Here is an 18,439-nt window from a genome sequence, read left to right as displayed (position 1 = left end):
GCTATGTACGTGTGTTATAAGTATTGGGTTTTAAAAAAACCCTAAATTTACACTTTGATGCCTAAGCAATACTCTCCATTGTTTCTTTCATTAGAGCGTAAATGTAGACAACAAATAAACGAAATGGTTCCAGGGAATAAATAAATACAAAAGTTGTTGAGCTGACGCAGGTGATCTTTCCAAAGAGTACAGGAACTATTCTCCAGGCCAACCCACAGACTGGAGCAAAGGAGAAGTGTTCTGCAAAGTGCATTTTTGGACTATATACAAAAGCTAAAAGGTGTGGCCATGGGTAAGCAATCAGAGCATGAGAAGCTCATTTGGATCCATTCCAACAGGCAAAATGAGAGGACTTCTCTGGTGTCCCTCTGAGATAGACTTGAATTGAAATCTTTTAAAGGAACTTTTGTTTCATAAACGTCATACAAGATTGCCATGGCAGGATGCTAATGTGTTGCCAAACCTAAGATTCTTGAAAAAGAATGTGTCTTTGAAACACCGGAGAGCAGGAGTATGGTTTTATTAGTAGATCAAACACTTGGGGCTGTCAACATAGACTTCGAGGTAAATTCTCATTCTGGGGAAAATTCTTATTCTTTAGGGAAAGAACAGAACAGGAAAGATAAAACAACAAAGGAGTTTGTTTTTAAAAGTCAAAAAGAGTCCAGGTGCTGCTCTTTCCTGGCCTGATCCTGTGCTGTCTGTGATGTATGATGATGAGGCTCTGAACGCCATGTGCAGAATGAGTGCTTGAAGTCGGGCTTTGTTTTCTTTTACTTTGATTTCCCAGTGGTTGGTAGGAGAATCTCTGGTGTGATTCCACTACGCTTGCTGGCCTGGTGGTCTCATGAGCAAATCGCACATGCAAACACACTGGCTCTGCCCTCTTATCAACCCTGCTACTTGGCTAAAGAATAGTCTAGGGTTATCTCCTGGGTCACAAGTTCCAATTTCCAATTTTCTCTTTATAGCTGGGTCCGAGGAGACTACTACTGCATCTCACTTCTTGGGTTTTCATTTGTTATTTTAATTTTCTGATCCTATTATTTCAGTGACTAATACAGCTGGTGAATCTTAGAGGAATACGGGAATTGCCACAAGGACATATAAGCCTGTTCTGTGTGACCTCATTGTGTTACCAGTGTCACTGGCCAACCAAAAGCCAAGACCTAGGTGTCAAGCTACTTCCTCCCACCCTTTTGCTCACCCCACAGCCACACCAAGGACCCTCAAGGGGACTCTTCCCAAGTTCACATTCTCTTTCCTTGTGCAGATGTGACCTGCAGCTACTCAGTATGTCAGTGATTCTCTGAGGACTTGAGACCCTCAAAAGATTGGATGAGGGGCGCCTAGCTGGCTCAGTCGGTTAAGCATCCAACTTTAGCTCAGGTCATGATCTTGTGGTTTGTGGGTTCGAGCCCCATGTCGGGCTCTGTGCTGTCAGCCTGCTTCAGATTCTGTGTCTCTTTCTCTCTGCCCCTCACCCTCTCTCACACTTTGTCTCTCTCCCTCTCTCTCTCTCAAAAGTAAATAAACATTAAAAAAATTTAAAAGATTGGATGGGAAAAATAATTGAAGGAATTTTACAGATAAGCTTAAGATCGATACTGCAGCACCCTGGCACAACACCTCTTGAGAACATGAAAAATGACAAGACATTGCCTGTTACCTGCTCCATCGTCAAAAAGTTTCAGCACAACAGGATCTGCAGCCTCTGGCTCAATTGTAGCCGTTACAGTGGCATTAAGAATGGGATAAATCCCCTTTCTTACATTTGCGTAAATCATCACAGGGTGGGGAAACCGGGGGCTGTCTCTTTCCACAAAGACTTCCACAGTGGCAGGGGGCATGGCTGAGCTGGAGGCGCGAGAGGTCACCGTCACCTTCAAGGCTTGAAGAGAATGGTGGGTATTGTTCAGTGTGTAGGTCCAGAGCCCAGGCTGCAAAACAAAGCTTTTTTGTTTTGTCAAGTGTGAAGAAAAAAAAAAAAAAAAAAAGCATCCCTCAGTTTTAAAGCATGAGCCTAAGCTTCTAGGGTTTTACTCCTTGTTTTGTTGATGTTGCATTTTTTAAAGGAATTACAAACAAATGTAGGAAAAATGATATCGGTGAGGGTATAACAATTCACCATTTACATGGCTTTCACAGCACAACCCACTTTTATCGTTAGGTAACTCTTCAGGGAACCCATGAACTTATTTGTTGGGAGGACACATTTTGATTCATACTTTTAGAAGATAATGATGAGTGTCCAGCCTGAAGTATTTTGCAAATATTAATTTGAGCCCCTTCACCCAAAAGAAATTTCAATGTTTTTATTCCTTTTCTACAATTGAGAAAATTGCAGCAAATTAAGTAAACAATTATGATTTATGTGAATACCTGGATTTAAAAAGCGATAGCATCCTTCCTTTCCTCCATGTCCCTCAACCCCCACCCCCAATATACAGAAATCTTAAGCAACAAAACCCACATACACTATTAGAGACCAAGAAAAAGAGCAATATTTTTAATAAGTCAGGATCCTACAATGTCTGTGTTAATTTATAGAAATATTGCTAAATACCATTCTAAGAAATTCTAAATACCATTCTAAATACCATTGCTGAGAAATTTCTTTGGATGAGATTATACATGAATGTTTTCTTTTTCCTCATTCTTGCTGTTACATCTTATTAAACCCTGGACATAACAGGAGTAATGAAGTAGAGCTTGAGGGAAAAGAGAGAAAGCAAGGAGTTAACTTGTGACTCAGTGTGGAAAGTTAAGATATCACCACACCCTACCCAGCCTTCTTCACTGGAATTCATGTGCGTGGCCATTTTCTTGTGAAGTCATGATTCGCAATAATTTTTTTTTGTAATCATAACATTAGTAATAGACATTTAGCACAGATCTCTGTATCAAAAACTTCTCTTTGGGTGTAATATGTGTTTTGCTACAGGGCCCCTGGTCCAGACTAAGAGGTCAGGCAAAGGGAGCAAAAAGTAGGTAAAGTGTTCTTGGCCCTTGTACAAAGAATATGATGTAAAAAGAACGCGATGAGTCGGGAGAAAAGTAAGGAGGAGCAGAGCCGAGGATGTTTGGCAAAAGGGTTAAGAAATAAGCTTGGGCAACAGTCAGAACGTCAATGGCCTGATATGTAATAGTAACCACATGGATTTTATCCTGAGACCACCAATGAGTTTTGAACAGGAGACAAGGTTTGGTCAGATTGATGCTTCAGAACAATCACCGGGGTAGAGGTGAAACCCAGAGGCAGGGAAGCCACAGCACAGGTTTCCACGGTGACCTGGGAGCAGGAAAGGCCAAGGACTCTAAGGACTGCACTCAGGCAGTGCAAGAGTGGGCCTGAGCAATCCCCCACCCTACTTGGAACCTTTAGTGGTTCCCTTTACCTTTAGGGTTCAGGCTCTTCTTGCCTTTCCTGGCATACAGAGCCCTTGCTGACATAGCTTCTGTTTATGTGTTTAGCCTCATCACTTCCTCTCTTTCCTGCCCCTAAATCTCCCCGCTACATGCTGCTGTGTAGTTCATCCATGTTGACCTACTCTTCTATGAAGAATTATATTCTATTTTTTCTGAGCTTTTCTATGTGCTCTTTCCTCTGCCCAGAATGTCGTTGACACCGCTGGCCCCTTTAGTCTCCATATTTCTGTTTTGATGTTTTTACTTCCAGGAGGCCGTTACCTTCCCCAGAAGTCTGTGCATCCCTCCTGGATGCTCTGAGTACCCTGTTCTTATTCCTATCATGGTGTTTTATTGTAAAGCACCTAGAACAAGATCCATCACACAGCAGATATTCAAAAATGTATGTATTGCATATATTCATATTATAAATTCTAGCTAGATTTTTCCCCAAGCCTATAGATAACTATGTCTATGTGAACTTTATAAAGAAGAAAGTAAGCAAAAAGAAATTATTTATACTGCATACATATTAATATCTACTGTTGAAGAGAGAAGACTTTGGTATCCATTATTTAAATTTTTAAAAAATTTTAATGTTTATTCATCTTTGAGAGAGAGAAAAAGGGAGAGAGAGAGAGAGAGACAGAGAGAGAGGGTGAGCACGAGTGGGGGAGGGGCAGAGAAAGAGGGAGACACAGAATCTGAAGCAGGCTCCAGGCTCTGAGCTGTCAGCACTGAGCCCGATGCAGGGCTTAAACTCACAGACAGTGAGATCAAACCTGAGCCAAACCTGAGTCTGTGAACTCAGGGACCTCAGCCAAAGTTGGACGCTTAATTGACTGAGCCACCCAGGCGCCCCTCCTTTATTTAAAGTTTTGAACAAACCTTGTTTTTTTCTCTTAAATTAAAAAAAATTTTTTTTGTTTATTTATTTTTGAGAGAGAGAGACAGAGGCAGAGTGCAAGAAGGGGAGGGGCAGAGAGAGGGAGACACAGAATAGGCTCCAGGCTCTGAGCTGTCAGCACAGAGCCCCATGCGGGGCTCAAACTCACGAACCATAAGATCATGACCTGAGCTGAAGTTGGACGCTTAACCGACTGAGCCACCCAGGCACCCCTTTTTCTCTTAAATTTTTAACATTCACAAAATGCCTTTGTATAAAGTAAAATTGTGATGTATCAGAATAGCATTTCTTTACATAATGCATTTAATTAATTATGTGATTCAGTTGAAAGTCATGCGCTTGACCAAATGTTGTCATTATGAACAAAGCTCACAGCATCTACCTCAGCAGTTCCAGGAATGCAGAGGCGAGCAGTCCGCAGAGCTGGGTTAGTGATAAAATCACTTGTGTAGTATTTTCTTCCATTAGGATCAACTAATGCAATTTCAGGGGGACCACTTGTCTGCCATGTGACAAGAAAGGTAGTGTCATTGCCCACACTGTTATCCACAGTCACGGTGTTTTTCAGTTGATGGTGAGGTTTAACATTTTCACCCGTACTTTCAAGCTGTTCAAGAGAATACAAATATACATGAAAGTTTCTAGTGGTAGGCGTAAACATCCCATCTTTTTCTTTACTTCTAGGACCAACAAAAATACATTGGCAAAAATAAAAATTACTAAATTCTGACAGGTACTGTATTTATATAAATCACTTTTCACAAAATACCTCGCCAGTGCAAAATATTGCATATTATAGAAGTACGGAAGATATAAAATATTGTCATAGTTAATACAAATGTCTCTTCATTATTTTTTACCAATTGATTTTAGCTGTTCCCAGACTGTCTGTTATCCAAATCAACATTAGCTTCAGATCAGCAATTAACAGGCTTTAAAAATTTTTTGTTTATGAATGTGCTTCAGTGGTTTCATTTATATATTATCTCTCCAGATACTTTTATATATTTTAATAAGAAATAAAACGCTGAGTTTCAGGGAGCTTGGGTACATTAGAAGAATTATTTAGCCATCTGCAATAAGCCACGTGAACACGTGTGTGTGTGTGCGCGTGCATGTAGGTGCACACATGCAACACTTACAGAGTATGTACAAGTGATGGCACTGAGCTAAATGCTTTACATATATTACCTCACTTAATCCTTTTGAAAACCCTTTGAGGTGAGTACTGCTGTTGGCCACATTTCAGAGATGAGGAGACAGAGCCTTAGAGAAGTAACATGTGCAGTGTCACATACAAGGAGGTGACACGGGAATAGAGCCCAGGCCAGCTGACACCAAGAGACCCTGCGTTGAATCACTGTGTATCCACAACACATACAAGCGTAAAAATAACTTTGGACATTTTTATTTATTAAATAAATACGCTAAGTAATGCGCTGCAATATTGCTCAAACTCAGAAAGCATAAAAAATTCACTGGTGGATGACAGCAAAGACACTGTGGATTATTTGTTCAAATCCATCTTATAAGTATTTGTAGACTGCTGACCACTGGGGCACATTCTGTGCCCTGGGCCTGAGCTGCTGAAGGGGATATAGTTTCTGTCCATAGTCTAGTGGGGCTAATGACATACGCTGGGGAGAGGTGGCCACGTTTGAGAACATAAGGCAAATTTGAGCCATATGAATAATATTTTGTTAAATTTTTGAAAACATTTTTAAACGCTTGTTTTTATTTCATAGCATTGAAGAAATCACAGGGTAGGAAGATTATTCAGAAGAGCCAAATGTAATCTAATTCATAAATACATGTTCTCATTTATGATTCCCCTTTTTTTCACTTCTAATGATAAAATTGTGGTTATTGTCTTTGCTGTGTACATATAATCTTCATGTTAAATATTTTCTAAGAATAATTTAACTGACTTCATTGCTCACATCAAGTCATTAACTTGGCAGGTTAACTTACCATCTGTGAGGAAACAGCAGATGAAATTTTGTTCAAACCCTCAGTTATGTTCAAAATATCTTTAAAGTACTTAGAAAAAACTTGGCCCTTTTAAATGGCTTGATTAGAGGAAGCCTTTGTGAGCAAAGTCAAGTAAATTGCAGTAGTCGAAGAAATATTTAAATTTGTTTAGAATTTAATGAAATAGTTGATGCTTTTAACACAAGGGAGGAGCTTCAAAGAAGTTTTTAAAAAAGCAAAAAAAAAAAAAGTAAAATGGATTTTGATTAATGGAAAGTTATTATAGAACTAAACCTAAGAAACAGTTTCTTATTTGTCATCTTGGTCTTACCTCTACACCCCCCCAACCCCACCCCATCCCCATTTTGAGCCACTAGGAAGGAGCAACTTCTGCTTACAGACTTTAAAAGGCCGAGGTAGCAATTTCAGGAAATTACTACTAGGGTTGAGAAAAACAGCCATCAGGTAACAATGAATCCTGGCTCTGGTGACACCAAGAAGCTCTTTTAAAAGCCTTCTGTGCAAGAATTGTTACATATTCCAATAAGGTTAATGAGTGAGTTAACACAGTTCATTTGTTTTCCTTGCTTCCTTCTCCCTGCCCCCCAGCCCCATTGAGGAAATTCTGACCTGAATACGTTGTTGAAAAATGTCTCCGGTTCCAGAGGGGATTCTACTGAAAGCATCAATCATGCTATTGGAGTTTGATTTATCTGGAACAAAGAACTTTACACCTCCTGAAATACATGATTGGGATGTTAACCATTAAAATGTATAAAATAAAACAAAAAATAATATGTGAGGTCTTTTCCAACAACCTTTCCCATGTAAGAGGCTTAGTTTTGGGGAAGGAGGTGTAGCACTTGGCTGGCAGTGCATGGCATCCTGCCAGCCACATGGTGAGCAGCAGAGGTGAGTAGTTTTGTGTGTTCTGTTCACGGCTGTGATGTCAAGGTCTACACCTCTGTCTGGTGCTTGATAGAAACTCAATGAATATTGTTTGAATAGTCTTGTAATGAAGGTGATTCCTAGACACTCTAGGTTCATTGCTATCTGCAGTGCTATATGTTTACACTTATGCTTACATTCTGAAAACATTGTTTTCAAAAATAATTCAATAAAAACCTAACTTTTAATTTGTAAGTCAGCAATACTCATTTTTATTGGCTATAAGGAATATAAGATAAAATTATTCCATGCCTCATTTAGAACGAAAAAAGATATGGATCTTACAATTTGGTATGTGTCCTTATCATGAAAGTTAGTGCGTTTAATCTTAAATATATTTTTAGCTCTGTGATTATACATGCTCAGATTAGTTTAACAAAAAAATTATAAAATTATATTTCTATTGGATGTATATGATTGGCACCTCCTAAGGAAAATCTTTAAAGGTCAACAAAATTTGGCAGATTTTAGCAATGATTTTTGTGTTGTTTTCCTTAAGATAGCTGTTTCTATTTGTCTTTTTCCAATTAAGCCACACATTCTATTGTCATAATATGGGCTTCATGGTTGGGAGTATTCAAGTTAAAAGGCTTTGAATATTCAATTTAAAAGGAAATGCTCTAAAACATAAGTGTTTACAAATATATTTACCTGTATGATGTGATAATTCCTCCAGGTGTTCGACCACAGATGAGCCCAGGGCAATGGAATGAATGGTTGAACCACTGCTGAGCACAGTAAGTAAGCAATTGCCAATGTGCTCATCACCTCCACTGGTCACTAATATCATCACAGAGCCATGGGCTTTTCCATTCAGTTTTTCAACCACCTGAACGTAGAGTATCAGTCATTTGGAAGGAAATGTAATTCAAGTTGCCATTGAATGGAAGAATTCACTCATTCCAAATTCCCATCAGTAAGGCATATGCCTCTTCGAGGTCCTCTGTGGCTTGCTGCACTCCAAGCCCATCCCCATTCCATCCTCAGCTCACCTCATCAAAGGACTTGTCACTGTACATGCCATTGCTGGATTGCTTGTACAGAGAGACTCTTTCTGTTTGAATCATCACAATATGCCCCCAGTTTAGAAGAGGGTCCATGATGGAGGATATGGGGCACATTCTTGTATGTTATCTCTGCCTCTGACATCTGGTGAATGATCAATAAGAGGCCTTAGAGAAGTGGTTCTCAACCTTGGCTACACATTAGAGTTAGATGGGTCTAGAATTACTATAAGCAAAAGCCAGACATTACTGATTTTGATGGAAAACCCAAGCATAAAAATGGCTACAGTTGGGCCAATCACCGAATGCAGAGGGTCAGTGTTAGAAATTGTCCAGATGATGCTGAAGTTCCCCAGCCTTGGCCAGTGTATTTATTTATTTACTCATTCCTTCAACTAGCATTTATCGAACAGCTAATATGTGCCAGGTACTTTGCTAGGCACATCGGGTTTAATGGTAAACAAGACATGGTTCCTGACCTTAAAAATAACCCATTGTTACTTTCCTATCAGTGTCATGACCACACTGTAACAGATTGCCCCATATCAGAAGGAACCTTAGCTATAAAATGAAGGAAAGGAAAGTGATGGTGATTTGGGCATTGCGTACCCAACTGTACCTCAAATCCCTTCTTAAGCCCTGAGCAGACGCTGGTTTGTGCTTCTGCTGACACAGTCAAAGGCAGATGTGAAACCAACAGCTTTCGGTCATCATCACTGTTAATTTGGTGTAGCTGGGCTCTGATCTCCCCTTTGCTGTTGAAACTGACAATGCCCACAAAGGTATGAATTTCAACAATCTGCATCAAGTAAAATTCTGCTGCCTGTTTCAGTCGAAGGAGTCTGTCAGCCTGTGTCCCAAAAAGGAAAAAATAACAACCTTTGGTTGGTAGACAAAAATATGACTCAGCAACCTGGCAAATATCTCTGCCAATCATTTAGCAGTGTCACATTGTAACTTTTTGAGTTGTATAGAGTGACACTATGCTGGAATCTTGTTTTATTAATTGGAGGCTCAAAAATAAATGTTTTTCAAGGAGGACAGAGGGGTTGAGAACCCTACCTCCAACAAGCTGTTCATATTTACTGCTCTCTAAGAACACATATTCCCACTATTTCTCTCCAACTCAGAATTCGAGATCTATGAAACTAGTTTAAACTAGATTTGTAACTGCTTCTTTTAAAATCCAGTCTGGGTAAGAGGAAACATAATATTTTTCCTACTTATTAAAATAGGATTGTATGAGATACACACATGACAGTAGAGATAAACCTATGTGTTAACCAGATGAAAAGTAATATTAGTGACCAGGTTTGGGCATGTGATGTTACTGATGTTCACTAGGTTCACTAGGCTGTGGGAGCAGCAAGCTGAGCTTCAATGACCCCCGTTCAGTGAGGACTGTGGTCTCTTTCTCCAACTTAGACATCTCCCTTAATATCTGGATCTACATTTCACATTGCTTCGGAAGCATCGCAAATTTAATGTCCCACAGGTATCTCAAACTCCACACACTTTGAGTTCATTGGCTCCCTTTCCAAATGGGAAATGATGCTTCCGAAGCAATGCGAAATGTAGGTCCAGATATCAAGGGAGATGTCTGAGTTGGGAGAAAGAGACCACAGTCATCACTGAACAGGGGGTCATTGAAGCTCAGCTTGCAGCTCCCCCAGCATCATTAGATTGTGAGCATTGTGAAGTAGAGACTATGTTCTGTCATCTCTGTGTCCACCAAGCAAGCACAGTCCAGGCACCTAATGGAAGAATGGCTATGATGGTTCAAGGACAATATTGGCAAGAAAAGGGAAGGGAGTTTGCTTTGCTGTGAGTGTGTTACTCTAGGTTTATTTCCCTTCTACTAACTTCACATCTTCTCTCAAGTACAACTATCCCTTTCATTCTACCTATTCTTGCTCAGTAGAGGTAGCTAGCCAATATAAATTACCCTGAGACCATCTTTAGAAGATCATAGCCTAGTCAACTGTAGGTGGGCAAGATTACAAAATTATCCAGATGCTGAATGTATTAGTGGTGTTCCTAATATTTCAGAGACAAATTGAAAAAGGCAAATTTTCCAGGACTACTGATCCAGAGAATATAAGAGGATGAACTCTTCCTTAGGACAAGTTCTATGATTAAATAATACTGCCACTTTTGAACCAAAAGCTTCATATTCATTTTTTCACTTATTCCCCCTCAACAATTTTATGAAATAGATGGTGGTGTGCTGGTAAATGTTTTTCAAAAACTGGCTTTCTGGCAAAAGAGGGAGAGACACCCTGATCTGTTGCAATTGAAAATCTCTGTGGGATTAACTACTCCCACCATGGTTGATTTCAAGTTGTCAATGTGATGTCACTAAAAGCAGAGTTGGGAAGAGATGTTGACCAGATACAGGTGACCAGAAGTAATCTTAAGAGCACAGATTGGGGGTCAGCAGACATTTTCAGAAAAGGGCTAGAAGTTAAGTTATTTCAGGCTTGATGGGCCATGTATTCTCTGTTGCAAGCACTCGATTCTGCTGTTTTAGCACTAAAGTGGCCATAGACAAGATATAAATAAATGAGTGTTGCTGTGTTCCAATAAACTTTATGGAGACTGAAATTTGAATTTCATGTAATTTTCACATATCATGAAATATTACTCTCTTGACTTTTTTCTAAACCATTTAAATCGTAAAATCCATTTTTAGCTTGTGGGCTGTGCAAAAACAGGTAGTGAGCCAAATTTGGCCCATGAGCTGTTGTTTACTGACTCTGGGCGTAGATAATAGTAAAAAATAGTAGAAGAATATTTAGGAAGTGATGACTTTTGAGCATTTATTATATGTTAACAATTTTATTTAATTATAAATCTACGTGGTTTAATTTTTAATAATGGCTGTATTTAACTACTGCTTGCAAATTTCCTAAAAATTTAACTATTGACTTTAAGAAACCAGTATCAGCTGCTCCTGTCACCACACTAAAAGTAGCTATTATAATCCCTATTTTACAGATGATAAAATAGTTCAAGAAAGTTATTTTGGTCTTGTCTATAGAGACAGTAAGTGAAGAAGCCAGGAATTAAAGCACATCTGCCTGGTTCCAGAGATTAAGCTTTTAACCACTATCTGAGAGTTATGAGATTTTCAAAAGAGGATTTCTGCAAGGCTCCTCGATTACTGCATGACTGAGGTATGGTTTTCCATCCATGGTGACATGGGAAACATAAACACAATGGATACACACACTCTCTGCAAACCCGTAGTCTCTTGCCTCCGCTAGGGCTATGTACCAGTGAGTGAAATGTGGCCAAAGGAGATTTTGTTACATGCCAGAGTTTTAGAAAAAGGTCTTGGTTGGAAAAAAGTTGCAATTAGTAGCAAAACTCAGGGCTAGGAATTACCTATGGCTTTCATTTATCTGCTTTATCTCAATTTCTGGCCTACAGTGTGAATTTGTTCTTCTAGTCCCTAAGGAAAGACGAAATGCATGAAGATTCCAAACCTTTGGCCTCCCCTCCTCTGCCCTTACCCTCTGGAAATAAAAAGAATTAAAAACTGATAGAAAAAATGGTGAATGGTTTACAGCCACTAACCTCTTCCATTTTACTGGACACATCCAGCACTAAACAGACCACTTTGTCACCAGCCTGAATAAGGGAGAATACAGGAGGAGGTGGAAGCCCAGTCCCATTCATGGGAAAGCTATGATTAAAGTCAGCAGAGTCTGTGATTACATCCCATGCACTTCTGAGGCTGCACATTTGGTTCTGTAGGTTTGGAGCTTCTTGATTGTGGGTACGTGCATTGCAGAATTCAACCACCTAGAAATAGAACAATGCCTATCAGAAAATGAAGGGACTCTTCCCATATTAGACATACTTCTCAATCTCAAGCAACTAAAGGTAAAAGGAAAGGTGAGCTGAAAGATGAGAAATTAGAAGTGCCATAGCCGTCCTTTATTACTTCAAGAATGACTTTGAGTTTACAAATAAACCTTGGCATCCTTTGCTTGAAACACTGGCACCTCGTGGTACTTGCAATCAGTCTCTATTATCGTCTATTTGCACTTGGATAACAGAGAGCAGACTGTGTATATATATCTCAGTCTTAGGAAAACAAAACAATCTCCCGCCTTTTTTTAGTATGATAACGTGTTAAAGAAAACACCCCAGAAGATATTGTCTTGGTCAGCCTATTCCTTGAAATTGTATTTAATGACCCACTTGCACCTTTATTTATTGATCAGTCAACATAAATCGATCTAGTTCAAATATTGATCTCGGTAACAATAGGATGAGGAAAAAAAACCAACTTAAGCTTACTTCCTGGTCTTTCTCCCCATTTTTAAATATAGATATGGTCTATTTAATAATACTGAACATATGTCACCCCTTTTAAAGGTATGTTTCACATTGCAAAATGATGTGTTACCACCTACTCCCAGTGGCTATATTCCTGTAGAGTAGCTACTTCGTGCTAACAGAAACACGGGAGCTTAGAACTAGAAAACGCCTAATAGACTTTCCAGTTCTATCTCTATTTTCATAGAAGAGGAAGCTGAAGCTTCAGAAGGTTAATAATTGCTTAAAGAGATATTCTCAGTAGCATGGGGAGACAGGAGTAGAACGCATTTTTGCTGTCATAATTTCTTTGTTTTTAACTCCTTTCTGTTTATTTCATGACTATGAAACTTCTTGGATTGGATAGTAATGATTAGGTCTTTCAAAGGTTCACAAAGATAATGCCTAGTCACAAACAATGTGGATGAATACATGGAATCAAGTTGGGTTCAGATATTAAGGCTATAAATTAAAAATATAATGGATCAGACAAGAAAAATGAAAAATCACCTTAAAGTTACAGAAGGACTCCTAGCCTTGACTGAAACCAGACTGAAGAAAAAAAAGGTTGTCTAAAGAAAAGAATGTGTCCATCTAAGGGACACTGGTCAGCCGTGGAAACAGAAAACTTCACAGGGGCATGTGCCCATGTGCTCCCAGTACCATGGAAGGGAGATGACACACAGAGGTGAGTTTCAGGTCTTTGTGAAGATGGATGGATATATCCAGTCATGAAGGCTGATGCCATTAAACCTCTGTACCACCAGTCTTCCTCCTTTCTGATTCCATTCTCTCAGAGAGGCTTCTGGGGACAATTTGGCTGTTTCATGCTGCTTCCTCTAGAGAGAGAATGAATTGGCTAGAGGATGCAAGTATTGGATCCCCATGACAGAGTACTATTTTTAAACAATAAATTATTTAATAATAATAATAAATTATCAATAATAAATTATTAATAATAAATAATAAATTATTATTTAAAAATAGTGTTCTGGATTCATACACTAGGCTCTTATCAGTGTGGAATACTGACAAGGTAAGTTTCTGAACCTGCAAAACTAAGGGCTAGTTGACTTGGTAAAACCTGGTTTTCCTTTTTAATTTCTTTTTTTTTAGATGTTTATTTACTTATTTTGAAAGAGAGAGTGCACATGAGTGGAGGAGGGGCAGAGAGAGAGGGCGAGAGAGTCCTTTTTAAATTTCTGTACTATGCAAAACAAGGGAAAGAACTAGGAAACAAAATAAGAGTCGTTTGCTACTTCAAGTGAGAGAATATAATTGTGTGTTTTATTACTGTTACTCATACACCTTCCTGTGAAAGCACCACCATATGAGCAGTTTATTTTGAGGTTTCCAGAGTACCCTTGTTAAATCACCTTCCCCAGAAAGCAAATAATCACTTTTCTAAAGGAATATATTTTTTGGCGATCATCTTTGGGGCCTCAGTGTTTTTTGTTTTATCTGTGAAATAAAAACTAGATGAACTCTAAGGCCCTCAAGCTCTAAAACATAGTGAATCTTAATGTCTTTTTGTTTAAACACTTTAAACATTTCAGGCCATCTTGGGAAGAGATGAATGCTGTAGGAGATTTTCATTCCAAGGCCATACTTACAGAAGATAAACTTTGCATGAACATTATCGACGCAGTTGCATTTTGGGTGCTATTGTATATAAACATACATCCTTCTTTAAAAAGTTTACTAATAATACAGTTTTCTTGGGGGCAAGGGCCTTTTTCACACACAAAAATGCCTGTGATGTCTGATGAACACCTTAAAATAGAAAGAGAAATTGGTCTATTTTAGAAATACTTCTGTTTCTTCTTCATTTGGTTCATATAATAATTTGTTGCAAGGCTTGTAGCTTGCAACAAGCGACACATAAAACATTTTAAAAACTATTCTGTTAAGAAAGGTCATTAATTTAGAAATACACTCCACTTTGTTTTAAAGCATTTGAGCTGCATAAGAAATTCTGTATCACCAAAGGCTTTAACCAACTAAACACGGTCAAAGGAAAAGATACCAGGAAATGGACGTGAACTTTTAGAGGCCCAGGAGACAGCATGACCAATAGTATCCTGAATCACAGTGTCTTTGAGCTCATTGCCATTGGACAAGAGAGCAGAAGAGAATGAACATGGAATGAGGATATTTAAAAAGGATTCTTTCCTAAACGAGCAATCTCAAATTCTACCAAAGGGAATGAAAAACAGCACAACCTTCAGAAGAGAAATATCTTCCAATTGATGATCAAATGATAATTGGTCAATATCTACGAAAATTACAGCAGAGGGTACATTTTGACCCAGTAATCCTTGGAAGCTACTCAACAGACATATAGATCTGCCTGCATACATGAGAAATTATATATATATATATATATGGCATTATGACCTGCAGTACTGTTGGTAATAACAAAAAAAATTGGGAGCAACCCACTTGTCCAGCAATAGGAGACTGGTTGAAAAGATACAGTATATCCATACAATGGAACATTAAGCACTTATTTTTAATTAAAAAATTAATGAAGAGAAATATATATTCAGATTTATTTGGATTTGCTTAAAGAAATACTAAAAAATAAACCAGAAACTAATAAAAATGATTACTGGAGGGGATGAGAGGGAGCAGGGTGAAGACAGTGGTGGTAACAAGATATCTTAGAGTATAACTTTTTATATTGTTTTCATATCTGAACCACATAAATATTTACCAACTTTTAAAAAATGAAATAAAATTTAAAAATAAAAGGATCTCTTTCTTGTCAATTAGGTTTTAGCTGCCATCATCAACTTCATTTTAGAGTAAAAAAAATAAACAATGAATTTTAAACATGAGAAAAAGTACCAACCTTGTTACTTTAATTTGATTTTGCCCATTTATATAGAAAGGTTTCTCATTGTTGTATTCATCAAACACACCCCAACGGAGATGGGCCCATTCGTGGACAAACACCCTACCTGTGGAAGAGAGAGCTTTTGTTTTAAGTTCCTAAAATCTCAGCAGTGGGCTTTGCTAACTAGGAACACGTAACATCACTTGACCTTATACACTTACTACGAAAGGTTGAAGTGCAATTGCCTCCCGCTTTTCTCTTCCTCACCTATTTCCATCTCCTCCTTTACCCCTGTCATAAAAGAGGCAGTCTGAAATTATGCTTAGTCTTCGTAGATGCAAACCAGTGATTTACTTTGTGCACATCTATTTGATACTTGTGATGAGTCCCACATTCTCTCATTTCCCCAGGTGAAGCTGCCTAACATGTTTATATTTAGCTTCATACAGGCCTACAGTTTCAGGATGTAGGGGAAAGGGAAAGAAGCATATGTAAGTACAGTGGATTGAATGTTTACGTCCCCCTAAAATTCATATGTTGAAATACTACTGCCTCATGTGATGGTATTAGAAAGTGGGGCCTTTGGGAGGTGATTAGATCACAAGGGTGGAGCCCTCATGAATGGGATTAGTGCCCTTATAAAAGAGACCCCAGAGAGCTCCCTCCTCTGCCTTCCATGTTAGGACACAGAGAGGAGATGGTTGTCTATGTACCAGGAAGTGGGTACCAGGCACTAAATCTTCCAGGGCCTTGATTCTGGACTTCCCAGCCCCCAGAACTGTGAGAAATAAGTCTCTGTTGTGTAGAAGGCCCTCAGTTTTTGGTATTCTGTTAGAGCAGCCCAAACAGACTGAGATACCAAACAAGCAAATAAAGATTTCCTATTCTTTAGTCTGGGTTAGCCAAGCATGCCTATTTTTTTCTCGTAAGTAATTCTCCTCTCTAGAGCAGTGATTGAAACTCTGGGGCCAGGGAGGGATGAAGGAGTAGAAAAGATCCTAAATGTCCTCTCCAGCTTGGATGGTCTTTTATCTTTTATTTTATCTCTGATCCTCCATGTTTATATTTGTCTCCAGCTCTTGGCCCAGGGAAACCTCCATCCTCAGCATCAAATTCTTTATATCTTTATCTCCACTTCTCTAAATCTTGCATTTCCTTCATTGTTCCCAATCAAAACCACTCCCCAATAAAAGCTTTCCATATTAACTCCCTCCCAAAGCCCTTTCTTTTGTTCTGAATTCTTTTAAGTTCTGGGAACCCAGGAATTGTTTACAGAGTTGACTGAGGCTGCAGCATATTGTGCAATTTCTGGACTGTGGGACAAAGGAAGGGAGGGGAACCATCTAAGCTGAAAGTATTAGGGAAAAGTTTGTGCCTAGTCATGGAATTTAGAAGTATTGATGAAGTCATCATCTATTTGTGCAGAGATTATCAGCACCTCATAGTTACTGGGGAAAAGACATTTATTTATTTATTAAAAAAAAATTTTTTTAACGTTTATTTATTTTTGAAACAGAGAGAGAGCATGAACAGGGGAGGGCAGAGAGAGAGGGAGACACAGAATCTGAAACAGGCTCCAGGCTCTGAGCTGTCAGCACAAAGCCTGACGCGGGGCTCGAACTCACGGACCGTGAGATCATGACCTGAGCTGAAGTCGGACGCTTAACCGATCAAGCCACCCAGGTGCCCCAAAGACATTTTTATAAAGTGTTTTACAAAGTGTATTTTATACAGTGTGTCGCTCCAGCTCCTGTTCGCATTACAGAGGATAATAAAATCTATTTAGATTTAAATGGGTTTAAAGTGAAAACATAATTTGAAAGGCACTACTGTATGTTAAAATCAAAAACAAAAAATAAGCATGGGATAGTTAGCCCTTGACTTGCTGATCTGTTCTCTGTACAGGTTCTCCCTTAGATCTCATCCACTAAATGCCAGTCTCCAAACCTATGACCCTGACTTCTCTCCCAAACTTCAGCCGTCTATAATCACCACAGGTTGAGCCTATCACAACAGTCCACTGCTCCCCACAATCAACTTTCCTAGATCCAGAGTTGTGAGTTTCCCCTTTAAACAGGTCCCTCCTACTTCTGTCATAAACCTGGTGTGTTCCTTAATGCTGCTATACACCACCCCCCCCCCACCCCATCCCTGGCCTTTCACTCTGTAGCAGTCAGACCTCTATTTCTTTCCGCTCCCCCACCCCCACCCTGGAATATCTCCCATCACTTAAAGTTGTTAGGATTAAATAACAAGAGAAGCAAACAGCACAGCACCTGGCACATAGAAAATTCTCATTGTTCTTTTTTTTTAAATTTTTTATTTTAACCTAAGTTAGTTAACATATAGTGTAATGGTTTCTGGAGTAGAATTTAGTGATTCATCACTTACATATAACACCCAGTTCTCATCCCAGTAAGTGCCTTCCTTAATGCCCACACCCATTTAGTGGCCCCCCTGCTATATAACACCCCTCCAGCAACCCTCAGTTTGTTCTCTGTATTTAAGAGTCTCTTATGGTTTGCCTCCCTCTCTGTTTTTATTACTATTTTTCCTTTACTTTCCCTATGTTCATCTGTTGTGTTTCTTCAATTCTATATGATTGAAATAATATATTTATCTTTCTCTATTTTGCTTATCATGATACACATTCTAGTTCCATTCCACGCTGTTGCAAATGGCAAGATTTCATTCTTTTTGATCGCTGAGTAATATTCCATTATATATATCACATATTTATTATTTATTATATATCTGTATATTTTTTTCATTCTTAATACTCTTTCATGTCCTCATCTCACTGCCCCCACTCTTTTCAAGTCTTATTGCTTTTTGCCTGGACTTCTAGTTATTCTCCTGATACTCACTTTTCCTCTCATTGATTTGAAGGAGTCAGATCATCCATACAGCCAGGTTCATCTTATACAAACAGTTTTTTACTGATTTCACTCCTGTGCTCTTAAACCTTCAGCAGTGACTTGCTAATTTGGGCGTTTGAGGCTCCGCGTCACCTATCCCCATGTGCATTTCAGCATT

General features: G+C 38.8%; 1 protein-coding gene and 1 long non-coding RNA gene across 4 annotated transcripts in view; one reads left to right on the top strand and one right to left on the bottom strand.

Annotated features, from left to right (window-relative positions):
• Positions 1-7,971, top strand: part of LOC109502433 — a 71,560-nt gene extending 63,589 nt beyond the window's left edge. Inside the window, exons 6-8 of the long non-coding RNA XR_006584466.1 lie at positions 3,680-3,811; positions 6,896-7,198; positions 7,911-7,971. This is a non-coding gene — a long non-coding RNA (uncharacterized LOC109502433). The remainder of the gene's footprint in view (positions 1-3,679; positions 3,812-6,895; positions 7,199-7,910) is intronic.
• CLCA2 (chloride channel accessory 2) overlaps positions 1-18,439 on the bottom strand; it is a 43,314-nt gene that overhangs the window by 13,869 nt on the left and 11,006 nt on the right. For all 3 annotated transcript variants that reach the window (XM_045036136.1, XM_003990276.5, XM_019837375.2), the window contains 8 exons: positions 15,419-15,527; positions 14,178-14,337; positions 11,818-12,045; positions 8,858-9,088; positions 7,886-8,063; positions 6,917-7,023; positions 4,698-4,922; positions 1,670-1,940 (listed from right to left, as the gene is read on the bottom strand). In XM_045036136.1, the coding sequence (XP_044892071.1) occupies positions 1,670-1,940; positions 4,698-4,922; positions 6,917-7,023; positions 7,886-8,063; positions 8,858-9,088; positions 11,818-12,045; positions 14,178-14,337; positions 15,419-15,527 (1,509 nt within the window). The remainder of the gene's footprint in view (positions 1-1,669; positions 1,941-4,697; positions 4,923-6,916; positions 7,024-7,885; positions 8,064-8,857; positions 9,089-11,817; positions 12,046-14,177; positions 14,338-15,418; positions 15,528-18,439) is intronic.

The sequence above is a fragment of the Felis catus genome, chromosome C1, assembly GCF_018350175.1.
Source record: "Felis catus isolate Fca126 chromosome C1, F.catus_Fca126_mat1.0, whole genome shotgun sequence".
NCBI lineage: Eukaryota > Metazoa > Chordata > Mammalia > Carnivora > Felidae > Felis > Felis catus.
The sequence above is the reverse complement of the archived record's forward strand: the minus strand, read 5'-3'. Positions and strand labels throughout refer to the sequence as shown.